Source organism: Cydia splendana, chromosome 19 (assembly GCF_910591565.1).
Source record: "Cydia splendana chromosome 19, ilCydSple1.2, whole genome shotgun sequence".
Taxonomy (NCBI): domain Eukaryota; kingdom Metazoa; phylum Arthropoda; class Insecta; order Lepidoptera; family Tortricidae; genus Cydia; species Cydia splendana.
In genome coordinates, this window is record NC_085978.1 from 10875244 (window position 1) to 10896298 (window position 21055).

The window sequence follows — 21055 nt, forward strand, 5'->3', positions numbered from 1 at the left end:
TAAATTTTCTATCTTTTTGTGTAGCTCCTCCGTGTACAAAAAAAAAGATCCACGCGGCTCGTAATGCTCACTTTACGAGCCGCGTGGATCATTTTTTTTTTCAATATTTATTTTGTATATACCGCTGTGGTAGGATATAGCGTTACCTATTATTAACCTATTTAGCGGCAGACGTACGACCCCAATTTCATAGAAAACCGCAAATCGATTATTTATTTATTATACTAGAGATCAAAATAAAAAAAATGGCTGAAATGTAATGATGTGGTATAGTTTTAGAATCGCCTCAAAAAGCTTTTCTGAAAAAAAAAATTCTTTCCCATACAAAAAAAAACAATGACTCAGCACTCCCCGCCTACGGGAAATATTTTTAGGAACTGCGGCTCAATAATTTTGTTTTGACCTCTAGTATGCGTGTGCCAAACGGCTAATCTGTACATCGTTCGCGGTTTTTAAAGTGAACAGGTTAGCACATTCACTGCCCCCGACGCAAATGTGCGTCCACCGTCATACAAGTTTGTTCCTAGGCCACGCCCCCTGGCAGTGAATGCGTTAGACTAATTACAGTAGATATATAATGTTAGCAGATTATACATAGATTATAGATATATAATGAAGCGATGGTGGCCTAGCGGTAAGAGTGTGCGACTTTCAATCCGGAGGTCGCGGGTTCAAACCCCCGGCTCGTACCAATGAGTTTTTCGGAACTTATGTACCTACGAAATATCATTTGATATTTACCAGTTGCTTTTCGGTGAAGGAAAACATCGTGAGGAAACCGGACTAATCCCATCAAGGCCTAGTTTCCCCTCTGGGTTGGAAGGTCAGATGGCAGTCGCTTTCGTAAAAACTAGTGCCTACGTCAAATCATGGGATTAGTTGTCAAGCGGACCCCACGCCTATTACTTATTCTGTGCCCAGGCTCCCATGAGCCGTGGCAAAATGCCGGGATAACGCCAGGAAGAAGAAGATATAATGTTTGCAGATGGTAAAATTTATATATTTATTTTTATTTTATTATGTACATACAGAGACAATTTTTATTCCCCGACCTCCACTAAATTTCCCTGACAATTCCCTGACTTTTCCATGACTAGCGAAATTCCCTGACTTTTCCCGGTTTTCCCGGTTTTCCAGAAAGTGGCCACCCTGATTATAGAATGGCAGAATAGCTTCGTATCTAGGGCAGGTCGAGGCGGCCGATGACGAGCGCGGGGACGACGGTGCCGGCGGGCAGCTGCGCGGCGGCGTCCGAGGCGCCCGGCAGCTGCAGCAGCACGCCCGCGCCGCACGCGCTTAGCAGTCTGCTGCTGCACTGTTGGAGAAAATATTACGTTTTCGTAACAATACAAGTAAATGTTTACTTAGTTTAGGTATTGTTATCAAATTTCCATTAGAGACAGAAAATACACATTTGTATCGGTATTAAAGTTCTTAACTTGATCTTCATCTATCCACTTAACTTACTTACTTTTTCATCAACTTGAATCCATGAATGAACTAGTATTTAAGTACAAATTGTATAATTACCACTGTATCCATCAAATTAACATAAGTTTTAAATGAATAAATATTATCTTATCTTATCCATCAGATGTATTTTGTGCTACTATAGTTCGTTTTTTTTTAGCATTAGAAATAAGGTAAACAATCTTGATGTGTCTTTTATTTGAAAAACACATTTTAAAAATAAGTTACGGCAAATAATGTAACTATTATGAATCTAATACGATCATTTATATTCTTCTGCTTTCATAAGTAATAGTTACTGAATTTTAAAACGCGTTTTTCAATTAAAAGACATGTCAAGATCGCTTACCTTCTTTCAAGTTCTTTCTAATGCTAAAAAAAACGAACTATACGTAGGGTACGGTCACCTGCAATAATGTTAGTTACTCTTCGAAGACCGCAAAAATATGTGACACGCTCTTATGTCCTTACAAATAAGATCGTGTCAGATATTTTTGCAGCCTTCGTTGTGTAACGTATTATTGCGCGTCCAGCGAAGCGTTCGGGTGTGCAGCGCAGCTTTTAGCTTCCGAGGATTTTAGCATCGGTCACGGTCGCCACTCGCATATTATGTACATACAAGTATGCGTATGTAATATACAAGTTAACCTCAAAATACAGCTCGTTTTCGCTGTCAGAGTTCAGGCATAGCTTCTGACAAGATAATTTACAAGACAAACTCAAAGGTGTATATGCAGTCCCCAACCCGCATTGGGCCAGCGTGGGGACTATAGCCCAAGCTGTCTTGCATATGAGAGGAGGCTTGTGCCCAGCAGTGGGACGTACCTATATAGGCTGAATTATTATTAACCTACAAGACAAAATCATGTCGCTCGCATTCGTGCCGTAACGGACACCTCATAGGTGCTTATTTTTGTATTGAACGGATTATTTTGACGCATATTATAATTTGACTATAGATTGACTACATACCTGGCTGCCGAGCAGCGTGGCGGTGGGTATATCGTTGTCGGGGTAGGCGAGCGTGGCGCGGGCGAACTCGGGCCGCGGGTCCAGCTTGGCGGCGGCCGACAGTCGCACGCGCAGTCGCGGCCACTCGGGGTTGCGGCCGCTGCACACCTGTCACCAAATATACACGAAAACTGTGACCTCATCGTGATCGCGAAATTCATCGTATCGATGATTTAGAATTTAATGTTTGAGTATAGCTGTCATGTAACCAATCGCTGGAGCACAGAATAAGTAATAGGTAGTACTACCGTACAGAAAGGAAACTTCCTACAAAACCGAAGTGTGACAGCGGTTCAGGATCGAATCATGCTGTCCCTTTCCAATATATGGCACTATCCCTTTCGGCTATTTAGGGTTGTCAAAATTCAAGCAATTATCTTATCTGTGGTCGTGCACGCTAAGAGACGTCAAGTTGTGGCAACCCTAATAATTGCTCGGAGCAATGCTGTGCCGAACGGAGCCGAGTCTGAACTATATTATTTATCTTCTTAGTGTGAGAGAAGGTATCTACCCATTACTTAAAAAACCGTACAAGTGCGTGTCGGACTCGCCCACCGAGGGTTCCATACTTTTTAGTATTTGTTGTTATAGCGGCAACAGAAATACATCATCTGTGAAAATTTTAATTATCTAGCTATGACGGTTCGTGAGATACAGCCTGGTGACAGACGGACGGACGGACAGCGGAGTCTTAGTAATAGGGTCCCGTTTTACCCTTTGGGTACGGAACCCTAAAAATAACTAAAAGTTGAATTAAACTATATAGTTCGAAATCCTAAATTGAAAAATCCTCTATGTCCAATTTAGGTCTTCATTTGGTTATTGTAAGCTTTCTGATTTCGTGGTGCTTGTATTTTTTATCCAACTGCCTGAAAGGTTATGATTTAGACAAACCGACTTTTTAGGAGGGAGTGTGAGAAAAATCGTAGAATCGGTAAAAAAATTATTCATAAGATTTGCTTGATGAATTACCTTGAGGGCTCGAATCACGAACAGCAGGCAGCACACATACGCTGACACCGGGTTACCTGCAAAACATATAGTTCGTTTTTTTTTAGCATTAGAAATAAGGTAAACAATCTTGATGTGTCTTTTAATTGAAAAACACATTTTAAAAATAAGTCACGCCAAATATGTAACAATTATGAATCTAATACGATCATTTATATTCTTCTGCTTTCATAATTAATAGTTACTAATTTTTAATAAGCGTTTTTCAATTAAAAGACATGTCAAGATCGCTTACCTTCTTTCAAGTTCTTTCTAATGCTAAAAAAAACGAAGTTTAAGTAACGGTGGCATTCCACCTGTCCAATGTCATTGCTTCTTACTCTCTCATTAAGCAAAATGTGAGACGCAATCTATGATCTTTTATATGAAGATGTGTTATACACGTTCCAAAATTGAAGCACTCACCTCGTGTCATGTGTACGAGTTTGTCTCAGTCTGCCTGACGCAAGCGCGAAGTGTACACCGGTTAATACTTTTCCACAAATAACGTGTATTAAGCAACAAAATGCCGACCTGCGTTATGTTGAAATGCTCAAATTATCCACGGAAGCGCAAAAAAATTGACGGCGTCACATATCATTCGTAAGTAAAAGCTGGAATAATCCGTTTTTCTTCGGTTTAATCTTGAAAGAAATAAAGCTGGCCGCCATTTTCGCCGGCTGACAGAAAGAGATAAGTTTATGTTCTTATCAGCGAGAATGACAAGGACGCGCCAACTGCGTACATAGATTATCATAGCAGAGGCGTCATGGTAACTTGCATTCATTGTTTGGTGCTTGTCGTGCAAATAAGAGAAATAAATTTCAACTTTAATATTAAAGTTTTTAACTTGCACGTATTTTTTCTTGTAATTAATTACAACAATTGGAAAATTAAAGATTATTATTGTCCGGGTCGCGTCAATTAAGTAAATAGGTATATTGCTGTTTATACAAAGATTACTACAAAATTAGTATTTTTTTTAGGCATTTCATTTTCTCACACAATAACAATTAAGTATTATAACATAAAATTGTTAGTAAAATAAAAGGTTTTGTTGTTATTGAATTTGCTTTTTTTTAACTCGGTTTCGTGGAAAGGAATATAGTTTATTTACATAGTTATATATTTTTACCGCTTTATTTACATTTGCGTATGAACTGTGCTAGTACCAGTATATATCACTTGATCAAAGGGAAGGTGAATGTTATTAATAGTATTCACGAAATAGGTAGAATCCAGTACATATAAAATATAAAAATACGGGGTGAAATTTTAACCACCATACATACATACTCTGCGTACTGAACCAGCCAAATTTTTTTTGTTACAAAAGAAACAATGATAAGTATAATATAATATCTTTTATTTACATAACTAAATGTAAAAACTTTTTACTTCGGTAGCGAGTACATTACTGCATAGAACTGCACTAAAATGATTTGCACTCTCCGTCAAACATCTTATTCTTTGATATTTTTTTTCTTAATAAGTTTTACGGTTTGCGCCATCTCCACTATTTGCCGTTGTGTTATGGTGGTATCACTGATTTACCAAATTGACGCGCAAGTGACAAACACTAGCCGTCTCTTTTTTACTTAAGTATTCTTTTAATTGTGCCGTCTCTTTTACGCATTTGCGTATGAAGTTGTAAACAAATTGTAACTGATGCTGCCGTGACGTTGGCAGCATTGGTTGGCATCATTTTTTTCGCTTGATATGTTAGTGTATGGCATATCTACATATAAAAGATCATAGGACGCAATATACACTCGGCGTCACGGAAATCGCACACCCACGGATTTTTGTTTCAAGCCGTTATAAACCTTATGTTGTTGAAGGTAAAGTATGAGTGTGTGGGATCATTTTAAAGAGAATTTAACCCTTCATTTAAAAACAATGCAATAGTTACTAAAGAGTAAAAAAAAGGCACCTTTTTTAATAAGAAATAAAAATCGTATATTCATGCAAAAAAATCAACAAATTATAACACAATAAAATCAACAAATATCGGAATACAAATGCCTAAAACTAAACTTAAAACCTAGTGTTGCCTCCTCTGGCCTTAATGACTGCCTCCATGCGAGCCTTCATGGACCTCACGAGAGACACGACGTATTCTTGAGGAATAGCATCCCACTCTTCAATGACGGCACCTCGAAGCTGTTCCAGGGTCGCAGGTGCAGGATTACGTGACCGCACCTTCCGTTTTAGCTGATCCCAAAGGTGCTCTATGGGATTCAGGTCCGGACTCCTTGCTGGCCACTGCATGACGGTGATCCCAACCTGATCAAGGTAGTCCCGAACAATCAACGCTGTGTGGGAGCGGGCGTTATCCTGCATGAATGTGAATCCAGGACCGACAAATTCGGCGTATGGAACCACATGGTCCTCCAGGATCTCTGTGATGTACCGATGAGCAGTCATGGATCCCTGGCCTCGACTACCACCAGTGCGGGAAACACAAACGAGCTCGGTTTTGCCGGCGAGGGAAATGCCACCCCAGAACATGCAGGATCCTCCTCCGTATCCGACGGTTTCTTCAAGACAGGCCTGTGAATAACGTTCCCCTTGCCTCCTGTACACTTTTCTGCGCCTATCGTTGCAGAACAGGCACACCCTGGTCTCATCGGAGAAGAGGACAGCCTTCCATTGGTCGACCGTCCAATCCTTGTGTTCGCGAGCAAACTCACGTCTGACTCGCCGATGCTCTGCCGTCAATTTGGGACCCGTAGCCGCTCTATGGGGCATGATCTTCTTCTCCCGCAACCTTCTTCTTACTGTAGAGACACTCACCACCGTTCTCCGAACTGCTTGCAGCTGGACAGCGTTGGAGAAACGGTTCCGCAAAGACGTCGACACAATAAAGCGGTCGTCTCTTTCGGAAGTGCAGCGTTGTCCTCCGGATCCTGGCTTCCTGGTGAAGCTTCTAGTCCTCTGGAATCGATGAACTGCTCGGAGAACTCGGAAACGGCTTATGTTGAGTTGCCGAGCAACCGCAGACTGCGTCATTCCTGATTCCACCAGGGCTACTGCTTGAGCTGCTTCTGCTTCCGTGGTATCCATTTTCTTGGGGTGTTTTCTTTCTCCAGCTGTTCCGGTGTGACCTCTGTGAACTCTGGATACCGAATGACCCATATTCCACTTTTACCCCCCCTTTTAAACCTATCCAAGGTAACGCAACTAGCGACCCTTACAACGCGTATTGTAGGTGTTCTTTCAGAACGCCGTAATTTCGTGATTATTATTATTTTTCCCAAAAATGCTTTACTCATGTTTTAATGCTTATTAATTGTGCTTTTAAATGATGTATATATTGTGAGGGTATAATACATATGATAAGAGCTATATTCGCTTAAAACAAAAATCAGTGGGTGTGCGATTTCCGTGACGCCGAGTGTACATTGGACAAATAAATTCAGTACGTGGAATACCACCCTAATATAAGTAGGTAGGTACATTTTTATTGAAAAATGCAAGTAAATGTCATCCCACGTGTTATCTAATCCCACTCACATGACCACGATTGATCGATCTTATCTGTGTCAACTTGTCAAATGTTAAGATTGTGAGAGTCCTATTAAAGGATTAAAGAAATAATTAATCACGTAAAATTAAAGCGTATTAATATTTATTCTGACATTGTTAGAATATCTTACATTAGACAATTAAAGTGACACCTAGGTATATCATTGACTTGGCGGCCTGCTTTTGCAGGCGGAGGTAAGCCAACCGAAAAAGGTTCGCCACAAGATCATCAGTCAAAACAAGTGGGTATTACCCGTTTGAGTGGGAAATGCAACATACATTTGATTTTGAAATTCCAGATAATATTTAAATATTTAAAATATTTAATAATTATTAAAAAAAATAGCCTATATACGTCCCACTGCTGGGCACAGGCCTCCTCTCAAGCATGAGAGGGTTTGGGCTATAGTTAATAATTATAATATTGTTAAAATAATAGCCGCAACATATCGGTATTCTGTATTACTCTAAGATTCCCACGTTACAGGCTGAGCCTAATGTGGGGATCACTGTACTGCCTCTCTTGGAATGCTTTCATGAAATAAATATATTTGGAATTTGAAAAAATATACCAATTTTTACGAGGTTGTGGATATCGGATTATAGCAAGGCCAGCCCTCGGCACTGAGAAAATAGACAAAAGTTGAGGGAAGACAATGGAATACTATGACAATTTGATAGACGATAGGTTGTAGTAGTTTAGGCTGTACATTTTGTTATATCCATTTAACTAGATTGTCTTATGTTAGTGCTTGACAACTTATTGGTTACTAAGGCTAGGTAGTATAATTTACGAGGCTACAGCGCTATCTATTTTAGCCGACAAATGTTCGGATAACTTTGTGTTACTTGTGTTAGTACTTCTTTTTATATGTATAGAATAGTTTGTTGTTGTGTTTGTAAAGTGCTGGTGGCCTAGGAAGCGCTGGTGGCCTAGCGGTAAGAGTGTGCGACTTTCAATCCGGAGGTCGCGGGTTCAAACCCCGGCTCGTACCAATGAGTTTTTCGGAACTTATGTACGAAATATCAGTTGATACTTACCAGTCGCTTTTCGGTGAAGGAAAACATCGTGAGGAAACCGGGCTAATCCCAATAAGGCCTAGTTTCCCCTCTGGGTTGGAACGTCAGATGGCAGTTACTTCGGTAAGAACTAGTGCCTACGTCAATTCTTGGGATTAGTTGTCAAGCGGACCCCAGGCTCCCATGAGCCGTGGCAAAATGCCGGGATAACGCGAGGAAGAAGAGTATAGTGTGTTACCGGGCAGTGCGAAGATGTACTTGGTGCGTCCGTTGAAGTGGCAGGTGGCGAAGGTGCTCGGTTTGCCCGGCTTCATGCGCACGCGCCCGAAATGCAGCGTCGCGCCGAAGTCCTGAAACATTCATAAGTTTAAGCTAATTTTATAGTTTAACTCACGTATTTTTAGTCACTAGAGCGACATGTTTCAGAGGGCCTAGGCGGTCTAAAAAAGGTCTAAGTGCGAGTCGGACTCACGCACGAAGGGTTCCGTACCATTACGCATAAACGACAAAAAAATCACGTTTGTTGTATGGGAGCACCACTTAAATATTTAATATATTTTGTTTTTAGTATTTGTTGTTATAGCGGCAACAGATATACATCATCTGTGAAAATTTTAACTGCCTAGCTATCACGGTTCATGAGATACAGCCTGGTGATAGTCAGACAGACAGACGGACAGCGGAGTCTTAGTAATAGGGTCCCGTTTTTACCCTTTGGGTACGGAACCCTAAAAAATGGCTGAATGTTAGCATGACTCACGAGAGTTTAAATTTGAACATTAATAGTTAATTAATAGGGATGTACCGACTAGTCGCCGACTAGTCGGGAAAGCCGACTATCCGGCCACATTGTAGTCGGCGATTAGTCGGCGACTAGTCGGCAAAAGTGGCCGATTAGTCAGCGCTTTATTAGTGAAAGAAAAACAGAAAAAAAACATATGTTTTATATTTATTTTACTAAAATACCTATTCAGGGTGCATACGGAAACTTTTGTTCATACAATATACAGGGTGACCTTAGCCATTGGACAAACCCTTAAATCCCACGTAAGGTTACTTCTCAGAAATGCTCTAACGGTAATATTTTTTTAATTAGAACAAAAGATAAAAACATAAATTATCAAACAAAAGTTATTTCCAATAATTGACAACAAAAAGAAACACAATTTGACAATTTGTTTGAAAATGTGCGGCAATGATGACATTTGTCAAAAGTCAGAATCTTATTAATGTCATAAATAAAAAAGATAATCAAAACGGTCGAAGGTTTTATACTATTTATTACCTCAGGAGCTACTAACAACAGGTTGCTCCAAAGTTAATAAATCGTAATTTGTTAATTTCTTCGTAACCGCTACACCGATTGTTATGATACTTTGTATACTGGTTCTAAATACCCTAATGCATATGTACATTTCGGCTTTGTCCAATGGCTAGGGACAACCTGTATAATGGACCGTTCGATCGTTATCGTATGTTGGTGGGCTGGTGTTTTCCTCTACAGGTCGATCTCAACTGATTCTCGTGAAATTTCATGTTAATTTTTTTAATTTTTTTACAGTTTTTTTTAACACGCTTTTATTAGGTCGACCTGCATGTAACTAACTATGTAATGGAATCTAAGGTAACCATCTTCCAAGGATCGTAGCGTCATGAAAATTGGCAGCTGCATGTAGTTCTCATGACAATACAATAATATGGTACTGTCGAACTGATCTGATGATGGAGCCGGAAGATATGAACTGGAACTTCATGATGGAACATCGTATCATGCGTATAGCTGTGTTTGGATTTGTTAGAAAAGTCTTGTAATGAACTTTGACCACGATTAGGTTTCAAGGTCTGATGATGAAGCCGGAAGATAGGCACTGGCATTCTATGATGGAATATCGTACCATAGTCGTGTTTGCACTTGTGAGAAAGGTCACGTAATGGACTTTTTACGTGCATTTATAAAAGCGTGTTTTTCTGGTGTTTTTTAAACTATTAATTTATTTAATGATGGAGCCATGAGGGACTAATAATGTTATTGCAAAATTTAGAGACTTAAACAGGACACGTTGCTCGTAAAGACGCTGGCCACAGGGGATAGGTTCTTAACTGGCGCGACTACGAACGGGAAATAGAGCCTTGGAAATACCTCCTACAAGCTGTACTCATGTACTGACGGTCTGTTCAGGATCGCAAAATAAAAAAAACTAAAGACAACAATTGAACGAGGATTCTTGTGATAGGTCTTTGAACCTGTAGAAAACACCTTTTAGCCAATATGATAAATAGCGCAACCAAAGGAGCAAAACTATTGTTTTTCATCTGAACTTATACGCAAATAATGATCTGGCCGACTAGCCGACTAGTCGGCCGACTAATCGGCCATTCGAGCGCCGATTAGTCGGCTAGTCGGTACATCACTATTAATTAATAATCTCTCACGAGAAGATCTTAATTCTCGAGTCGGTATCTATAAATGTTTCGCCTCCGCTGTCACTCGTCATTTAAAATGGAAATACCTTCACGAATTAATACAGTCACGATAGTGTATTCTTTGATTGATTTTAATTGTGTGGGTTAATTAACTAGGTAAGTATTGTATTTTGTGGAAACATTTTATATAAAAAACATTTTAAATAAATAAATAAATATTAAGACCCAACAACATTACAGTTACAAGTTAACTTATCATGTGGTTTAATAAGTAGAATAACCATTTACAAGTCACTGTACGTTCCCCTAAGAAGGTATACGCCCGGCCCGTAATAACGTCGTATAGGGTGCATTTTTAGGGTTCCGTACCTCAAAAGGAAAAAAACGGGACCCTTATAGGATCACTCGTGCGTCTGTCTGTCTGTCCGACCATTCACCCCCCTCCCCCACCCCTTGATCTCCGAAACTACTGGGTCTAAAATTTTGAAAAAAAAAAAAACAGAAAATAGTTTTTTACCTATTAAATAGATGGCAGGAAAACCTATTAGAAATGTGCAGTCAAGCTGCGTCGGACTTAATGATTTAGTTTTTACATTTCATTCACGTTCCACATAAAAATACTTTGTTAAAAATTGAGTAATCTACTGAACCCTTGGAATCCGACTCGCACTTGACCGGTTTTTTACATCTCAGAAAGCAAGCCATAGCGCTCTATTGTGTAACAGTAGAAGTGACCCTCGTACCTTGAGCAGCACCGGCTTCAGCAGGTCCCGCTCGCCCATGGACACGCCGCCCGAGCACACGACCAGGTTCGCGCGAGCCATGGCGCCCGCTAGTGCGGTTGCTAACTGCGCCGGCTCGTCCTTCGCGATGCCACAGTCTATGGTGTCGTAGCCGTGCTCCCTGTTAACATGACCGTTCATGGGGTGTAATAGTTATGATGTAAGGGAGAGAGAGGAGAAAGCAGGTCAGTGGATGACATTCTTACAATGGCAGTTAATCGGACATTTAAAAAATATATAAAGGGCACACTTGTATAATTTGTTATTATATTAAGTAATAACAAATTATACAAGTGTGCCCTTTATATATTTTTTCGTCATACATTTTCTCTCATATTCCAGCTTTCAATATCCAAACTTGTGGTATTATATTTAAGCATTCAGTGCCACGAATCACCAATACTTTGAAATCCGATAAGTACTTTCATTTTCAGATAAAGTGGATATAAAAATTCAATAGCATGTTATCTGCTGCTTTATATGTGCAATTATTTTTATCACGGAAAAAGCGATAACCTTGACAGATCACTACCTATACGTTGAGAAGCTTAACTAAGGATATTGACAGTGGCGGATTTCCCATAAGGCACAGTAGGCCCGGGCCTAGGGCGGCGAGATATTAGGGGCGGCAAATTCCGACAAAAATTCGCTGATAATAACAAGAAATACCTAACTCAAAATTAGGCCAAGCAACGAATTCTCAAAAAAAAGCATAGAGGGAAATGCTTGGAACACAATTTTTGACTTCGTAACTTTGTTTGAACTAGTTAGGAGGTGAACATATCAAAAGTCCCCGGCAGTAGCCCTAAGGCCGGGGGATGAGGGGAGTTTGAAAGTCCCATTTTTCGATTTTTCACTTATATCTCGGAAACTATGCGTTCTAACGGTATGATCATTATACAATATCAAAGCTGATTAAATTTGCTCCAAGTTTTACTCAGTCAAGTTTTTCGATATCTTGGTGATTTCGCAGTTTAGTTCGCGCCAAGATGACTGAAAAGCATCAGCTGATCGAGTTTAACTGTCTGTGTGTGGAGTCATACGTCAAAGTTGAAAGGACATTTTAGTCTTTAAATATGATTAGATTGATTAGTAATAAATAAAACTACCCACTAACTGTTAAAATCTTTCGGGTTCCTTTCTTCGTGAGCACCGTGAATATTATTGTAGGAAATGTAATGCAAAATTACAGACGTTCAAGAGAGGATATCTCAAAAACTAAACAAGCTACTTACCGGTCGAAAAACTCGACTGTATCAAACTTGTAGCAAATTTAATCAGTTTTCTTTTTGTATAATGATCATGTCACAAGGACGCATAGTTTCTGAGATATTATAAGCGAAAAACCGAAAAATGGAACCTTCAAACCCCCTACCCCCGCCCGCTCAAGGGCCTACGAGTCCAAACAAAGTTACTAAGTTAAAAATGTGTCCCAAGCATTTCCATCTATACCTTTTTGTTGCCTGACCTAAATGTAGTCAATATGATGGGTGCTGATGCTGAGAAAGGGGGGCGGCTACATGGCCTGGGGCCTAGGGCGGCAAAGACTGCAAATCCGCCACTGGATATTGATAAGATCTTAGAATTCTTAAGAGCATTTTGTTCCCATCCAAAATTGTAATCCACATTGCAGAAGTCCCACCGCTAATTCATGTGTTATGCCAGGCGTGGCTCACTCCGCTATTTCGTCGCGTCGCTACAAGTACATGCGGCCCACACCAATTTTGGTGTCTAGCAGTAGTAGTTGCCGCGCACCGCTACTGTAGTGTGTATACTACACCTTAATACCCACACACATACATGCGCATAGGTACTATAGTATTTAAGGCCTTGTAAGTGTTATTTAATTCATTACGCGTTTATACTCGAACCCATGGTATAATAATATACTCCGCCTGGTACTCCATTCCGAGATTCGCGTATGACCTAACTGACACGCGCCTACGTCATCATGCTGTTTACAGGTTCTCAAACTTTGAAATGTGGGAGAATTTTAACCAACGGTGAAAATTATTTTAACGGCATTAATTTTAAGTTATTCATGTAGAAACATAGTAAAATAAAACAAATCTAATGTATTAATTTAAACTTTATTTATCTATACAAGACAAACGTTTGAAAAACTAATTCACAGTTACACATTAATTACCAAGCTTACGGCGTGAAAAGTTTGGAAAACACTGCGACTGCTGACACTGAGCGAGAAGGAAATAACAATTAACACGCGTTCGACAAGGATGACGGGTCAGGGCATGAAGTTATCTAGATCCGAATTGTCAAATGTGCACAGCGCTATCCTGTGTTGCCAGTAGTATAAACAGAATTACCCGAAAGTCTGAAATTTCTTTCGTGAATCGGAAGATATTGCTAACGAGTAATTAAAAATGACGTGTTATTGTAAAATTTAAGCTAAAATACATATAAATGAAAATTATAAAATTATAAAGAAATATTTTAACTTATTAACCATAGGTATAATGTACCCATGTAACATGTTATGTTGAAATAAAGTGGCAATGTTATTGTGACGTAGGCCCGTGTCACTCTGGGAATGGAAGACCATGTTTTATTAGACCATGCTCGAACCTAGTTGTTTGTCTCGCATGGCGACCCTGCCAGCGCGGCCTCGTGCTGCACTGGCGGCGCGCTGCGCCAGCCAGAAGAAAACAATAACTAATTTCAAGGTTTTCAATTAGACTTTTTGTGAAAAAATTTCTGACATTTTAAAGCAGTGAAAGTGAATAAATCGGCAGGATGATAAACAGAGATAATATTACTGACTTTTATCCATATAAGTATTATAGATTAGATTAACATTGTATACAATTTAAGATTATTTTAGTTGGGTTTTAAGATATTTATAGTGATTTATTATGAATCATAAATTCATAATGTGTATCGGAGTTGACATTTTAATACGGATGTGACATTTTAATGCAGAGTTACGAAGTGGACTGGTAATAATAATGAGTAAAATATATGGGGATGGGATGGTACTGTATCGAGATAATATAGGAATTTACGAAAAGATGTAGAAAGATGTATATTTATGTTGGTAAAAGAATGTTTTGGTTTGTTTCAATGATGGATTATATGGGTAGAAGTTTCGTTAAATGGTTGTTTACTTAATGTGTACTTAGAAAGGTGTTGTGTAGAGGTAATATAAATACGTAAATGTTAGGTTTGAAATTTGTTAGATTTTTGGATGGCGGTTCAGCATTTGTTGTTGGGAAAACTGATATATATGTAAGCTTTTCAAAGAACGATTAGCCTGATCAACTAAGAGTTGTTGAAATTCTTATATATGTTAAAGTTTTCAAAGTTTGAGTATTTTGAATGTTTTTTTTTGTTGTGAAGATTGGGAAATTATGAATGATGATAATTGAAAAAAAAAGCCAATCGCATCTTCGGTGGCCCGAGAGGCGACCTTGAGCGATTAGGTTAGCATGGGTACACCAAGACACAAGGCAGGTAGGGAATCCCCTGGATGTCTGACCATGATTCGATCGAGCATCAATCGTGGAGACTCCTTGGACACATGGAAGGATATAATGTAAGGAAGTGTTAAAAGAACTGCCTGAATGAATAAAATATAAAGTATGTTTGCGCGCTTAAAAAAAATACCTTGTATTGATCAAATAAATATATTTTTATTGCAAGGTTGGCCGACCACGAAGTATGCGCTGTGTACCTACCCATGTCACAAGTATGTAATGCCCGCTTATTTATTTATTTTATTTAGAAATTTAATTCAGGCAACAAGGCCCATATTACAAATACCTTACAGACTAACATACATATGTATTTTATAAACTTAAAACTAAACACTATTTAGTCGACAAAACGGCGTGGCTCCGTTGCATCGGCTGCTCTTGTGTCGGATTCGGCAGTTTGCCCCGGAATCTCCGAAACACGACACCTTTCAGCCAGAAGTCGGCGCACTCGATGGTCCCCTGCAGCGGTCGCGGCACGCGCACCGCACCACAAAAGAGTTGAAGTGCACGTAATGGCGCGAACGAAGCTGGAACACCCTCAGCGTGAAGCCGGTCTTCTGGTGTACATACATACTCCACCACTTCAGCATCCGTGGCGGTATAATGCAGGCGCGATACGTACAGCGCCTTACTCGGTGTAGCAATCCGCAAGCCAGAATTAGCCGGTTCGGCGGTACCACACTGAGTCTTACGAGGCGCCGTGCGCGCCTTCTTCTTTCTTGATACCAGCGTGAAATCCTCCTCATCCACACTGGCAACAGGGAGCTTCTTCTTGGGAGTCGCTCGATCTTCAGTACCCTTTACAGGTACACTAACCCGGTTCGATGCGACTTTCGGACCGGCGACGACATCCGCGTAAACACGATGACGTGATTTGGAGGAGGCGGGGGGAGGGCGCGCGCGCGGGAGGCTCGCGGGCGGGAACACGGCTGATGCGACACATTTTACAGTGTCAGCAACTCGCAAACTGACCGACTCGGCGCACGTGGCTTGCCGGTCATCGCACTTAAAATTCGACGCCGCCGACCGAGTAAGGGCACTGTTTCGCAAACTCATGACTTCGTTGCGTAACTCGGTTATAGTGACCTGGGCCGCATCAAACTTCGAAATGACATCTGCTAGACTTGTTTTTAGGGCCATGATTTCCTTCAACAAGCAGCTAACGTCGACATGATCCGGAATATAGGACGGCAGGCTGGAGGCACCCGTCGTCGCAAACTCCGGAATCCGGTCTTCATTCTCCCTTAGAACGTTTATGATGTTCTCGAGGGTCTTCTTCCCGGTTTCATCTCCTCTCCGGTGAGGTACATACGTGCCGGCGATCCCGAGGGACTCGTGCAGCACCTTCTTTGCTGCACAGATATCTTCGACGGAAAAACTCGACGAACAGATCTGGACAGCAGACACCGTGTCCATCACTTCTTACAGCAGCAGCTTCTGTTGCAGAAAAGAGCTTAAGAGGCACTATTGAAATGAGTCTTCTATAATTATAAAGATTAACTGACGTCAGAAAAATAAAATGAATACCTATGCATAAAGTAAGTAACAATTTTTATCACGGACAAAGACATTTTTTTTTTGCGAAGGCATTAAAAAAAACTAGGTACCTAAAAAAAACGATGGTTCATATCCATACAATGTAAAACATTTTTTAATTGATTAGTGTTAACATATATTATTTGTAGTTTTCTTTACACGTGTATCTTAAAACATATTTTTTTTACTTTGACTTTGATAATGATATAACCACTTAGCAATTAGCATATTGTCTCTTATATGAATAAAATTATTTTTATGTTACATTTAAGTGTATTTTCAACATATGCAAAAATATTTTATTATAACTTTTTTTTAAATAATGTTTAAGGTTAACGTAAATTGTATGTTTTTGTGTAAACAAACATTTAATGAGCACATTGTTGCTACATTTATGTCCAATTTTCTTTACAATTTGACTTTAACTTCTGCTATGATAGCGTAATAAATGTGTTTTCATATAATCTCTTATTTTGTAATGCAGTTTATATATTTTTTAGCTTATCTGAGTGGCCCACTGTATACTTAAAATAATAGATTAATTTTTAGTTTTTTTTATTATTTTTTTCTTCAAGGGGGGAGGTGTAGTGTGTATACTACACCTTACCCACACACATACATGCGCATAGGTACTATAGTATTTAAGGCCTTGTAAGTGTTATTTCGTTCATTAAACGTTAATACTCGAACCTAGTTGTTTGTCTCAACGCCCAACCCTACACTACGGAACGGACGCTTTCGCAATAGACGCGTCAGTTCATAGTTCGTTACTTGCCTGTGGATTTACTGTATCAACAATTGTATTTTATTTATAAGTTTACCGAAGTAGAACTCTGAGCATAGTTCTGTTGGAGTCCCTGATGTGCGCTGGTTTCAGTTTCGCCTCCGAGGGTTCCTGTAGTTCATTGCCCGTCGACAGTAGCGCCACCTACATTGGATTACAAACTATGAGGATAGTTATATCATTCCCTTGCACCATCCAACTAACCCAGGGTTAACCGCATAAACCGTTAACCCAGTGTCAAATGGCACTGGTAACCATGGCAAATCCAGGTTTAACCGGTTAACCCGGGTTAGTGGAATGGTGCAAGTGGGCCTTAAATATAAACGATTCTATCATTGGAAAATATGTTAAACAGTAGTAAGTTGTACCTTTGGGTGTGCTTTGACAGTAACATTCAGATGGCCGGCTCCCGCCAAGATCCCAACGTGCCCGGCATCCAGAACAGATACTGATAAAAAAAATCACGTAAGGCTATAGGTCGGTGCATACTGAATGCGTGTGCGCGGACGTGCGAATTGGGGTTATATGAAAGATTTAATTGTAATGGAGTTTCAGGCGTCCATATTAGGATATTGCAACGGCTTACCGTTATGCAGGTTACATGCTTGACAACGACGTGATAAAAAAAGTCCTATTCTTGTTCATGTCTTATTACCTTTTTTGACGAGCTCAGCCCCCATGGGTATGTCGAAGCCGATGGGCCGCACGTCTTGGCCCGCCGGCGGCGCAACCATGATTTCCACTTCCAACTCCGTATCACCGTCTTCTGATGCTGACACTAATTTAGTGTCTTCCACCTGTACAAAGAAATCTAATAGTTATGCGGATGCCACAAGATGGATGACAAAATGCAAAGTTCTTCACGGTTTAGAGAGCGTGAGAACTGTTTGCAAAACCACATTCCTTGAATACCTATTTAACGTTCAAATATTAATTAATTAATTTAATTTTTTCAACGTACCATTTGTTATTGGTTTGAGTAATTAATTGACTACACACAGAGCCATATTTGCCTAATCACGCTCTGAGAAGATAGTTTTTCCCGTGTTAATTGAGTCGACGGTAGTCCGTCCGGAGTGCCGTCTTACCTAGGGCAATCTTAACAGGCGGCGTTGCCGGCGGGAGTCACAGGGGTCTGCCAGTCAAAAAAGACGAAGGTAGAAGCTGGAAGACGTAAGTACAGAGGCAAAATGATTACAAGATTTACGAATCTAGCGTCTTTTACCTTAAGCGTCCGTCGGCGTCTAGTAGCGCCATGGAAAATAGTATCGCTGTGCATTTGCGCCAACATTGCGTTGAGCAGCAGCCATAGAGTTGACTAGACGCTGACACTAGGGAGGGTATCTCTAAGTAACCTAAGTCCGGAAGCCAGCGGCGCCGTCGGCGCCTCGCCCGCCGTCAACGCCGCGCGCACCGTGAGTACCCCGTCGGGCCGTCGCAGCTTGCGCCGCGCGCACCCTGCGAACGTAACCTGAGTGTACGCAGTTCCTACCTGTACGACAGCATCCGCACCGGCAGGCAACGCCGCGCCCATGTTGACGCGCGCGCACTGTCCGGGGGCTAACGGCGCCGTCAGCGCCTCGCCTGCCGTCAGCGCCGCGCGCACCGTGAGTACCCCATCGGGCCGTCGCAGCTTGCGCCGCGCGCACCCTGCGAACGTAACCTGAGTGTACGCAGTTCCTACCTGTACGACAGCATCCGCACCGGCAGGCAACGCCGCGCCCATGTTGACGCGCGCGCACTGTCCGGGGGCTAACGGCGCCGTCAGCACCTCGCCTGCCGTCAGCGCCGCGCGCACCGTCAGTACCCCATCGGGCCGTCGCAGCTTGCGCCGCGCGCACCCTGCGAACGTAACCTGAGTGTACGCAGTTCCTACCTGTACGACAGCATCCGCTCCAGCGGGCAACGCCGCGCCGGTGTTAACGCGCGCGCACTGTCCGGGGGCTAACGGCGCCGTCGGCGCCTCGCCCGCCGTCAGCGCCGTGCGCACCGTGCGAACGCCGGCCCCGTCGCAACTTAGCACTGCGTAACCTGAATCAACACTTTGAATGAAGTTCGCGTAGAAAGAAAGGTGGACTATAAATGCATGTTGTTAGAAGGTCTAATAAAAGAATTATTGTATGAAATATTTTCAATAATTAATTTAACTGTTTAATTAGTTACCTCATAAGAATACTTTTAAAGTTATGGTTATAAGTGCTTAAATAATAATTACCATCTTTAACTGATGCAGGGAATGGTGGCATAGGTTCCTTAGTACACAAAGACTCGGCCACCACTCTGCCCAGAGCCTTCTCAATTGGCACTATCTCCAAAACATGAACCCACCCCCGCATCACATTGTCCACAGTTTGGAACGCCTCCTTCATTTCTAACATCGGGAATGGGGATTCCCGGGCTCTGAATGCTACTTTACCCAAATCCACATTACTAGTTTTATGACCATGAGAACAGGAGTTGAACTGCATGGAATCATGGATAGTTCTTACTTCCTGTAACTCGTCATTGATCAGAGCTAAAGCATGGCTTAAAACAGGCTTTACAACTTCAAAACATTCAGTAACAGCCTTTTTGCTGCCAGGAAAATTAATGATTAGTGTTCTGTCTCTTATACCAGCTACTGCTCTAGACAGCATTGCCATTGGAGTTTTCTCTAGACTCACCTGAGTTATAGCTGCTGTAATAGCAGGTGCGTCTCTATGGATCACAGCCTTAGAAGCCTCAGGGGTCACATCTCTAGAACTAAACCCAGTCCCTCCTGTTGTTAAAACTAGGTTTACATGTGCTTCATCACAGAAGTACTTAAGCTCTTTTTCAATGATCTCCCTTTCATCCGGGATGATGATTTTGTGTAAGTTGGCCTTGGGGAATAACTCTTTTGCAAAAGCAGCTAGTGCAGGCCCGGATGTGTCCTCGGAGTTGTCTTTGAAGCAGGTGTCACTGATGGTCAACACTGCCACAGCTTTGACCATTTTGAAACTAAAATATTAAAAACTTTATATTTAATATTCAAAATTACTTTTTAAATTAAATTATTAGAGTTATTTAACATAATATTACGCATAATTTTTAAGAATCAGTATTACCGGGTTGGACCTTTTTAAATTCTATCTGAAATTAATTATGAGTTTATTAAACAATAAGAAAAACGTTACAAAAACGTCTGTTATGTACAAAGTCGGAAATATAATAGGGGCATAGCCTCCAGAAGCCAATGTATTGTTATCATTAACATGCAATACAAACAAGATATAATGACATAATGAAAGTCGGTACTTACGTTACACGCCGGTGCACACTGTAATGATAACGGAGTACAACCTATACGTAATACTTAATACGTATTATCGGTTTCTAAATGGGTTTGCGATAGAAAGATTATTACTGTTACATCAGAATGATAAAACAACGTGTAAATATAGATAAGGAAGGATTATTTTGATCAAAATTAAACGCTGCCGCGTAACCTTGAACGGTCAACAATGTGATAAGTGTCAACTGTCACTAATGTCATCTTTGATATGGCAAGCTATTCGAGCTAGCGACAAAATCGCTGAAATTCTGACTTGGCGTGGCGTGCAAGTTTGGCCAACCATCGCTCTCCCTGTGTCCGCACACGCACAGAATTTTCCGTACGGAATGACATGTACAAGCGAGACAGTGATATGCATTTGTAGAGCGACGTCCCGTTCCCACCTGTCATTTTGTACGGAAACCGAATGAAAATTCCGTGCGTGCGGCCAGGGTAAAAAGGACAACCACAGGACTGCCATTGATCATTAAAAATTTGTCAACGTATTTCAAATGAGTCTGAATAAATATAATGTTAGCGTCTTAATTTATAACTTGTACAACAGCGACAACAACAGACTGAGACATAGGTACGCATAATTATCCATATGTACAGGTTTTATTACATACATTGGTTTGAGAGGTCTTTTTTGCCAAACTGTAAAAGTATCACAGACCGCCTTCGGGATCTAGGTAGAACCATTCCCATTGCAGAACCAACCTCC

At 40.9% G+C, this 21055-nt stretch overlaps 1 protein-coding gene across 2 annotated transcripts; it reads right to left on the reverse strand.

Moving 5' to 3' along the window:
- Positions 1 to 1158: 1158 nt before the first annotated feature.
- On the reverse strand, positions 1159 to 20533 carry LOC134800049 (gephyrin). 2 transcript variants are annotated; one of them, XM_063772504.1, is made up of 11 exons: positions 20320 to 20533; positions 19255 to 20018; positions 18916 to 19070; positions 17695 to 17836; positions 17408 to 17487; positions 17077 to 17183; positions 11187 to 11346; positions 8258 to 8369; positions 3454 to 3509; positions 2443 to 2589; positions 1159 to 1315 (listed from the first exon to the last, which is right to left on the reverse strand). In XM_063772504.1, exons 2-11 carry the CDS (start codon positions 20009 to 20011, stop codon positions 1181 to 1183), a joined length of 1851 nt encoding a protein of 616 aa, XP_063628574.1. In that variant the 5' UTR covers positions 20012 to 20018; positions 20320 to 20533; the 3' UTR covers positions 1159 to 1180. The 2 variants fall into 2 exon arrangements, with proteins under 2 accessions (XP_063628574.1, XP_063628573.1); XM_063772503.1 differs by lacking the exon at positions 20320 to 20533 and adding an exon at positions 20126 to 20305.
- Positions 20534 to 21055: the final 522 nt, after the last annotated feature.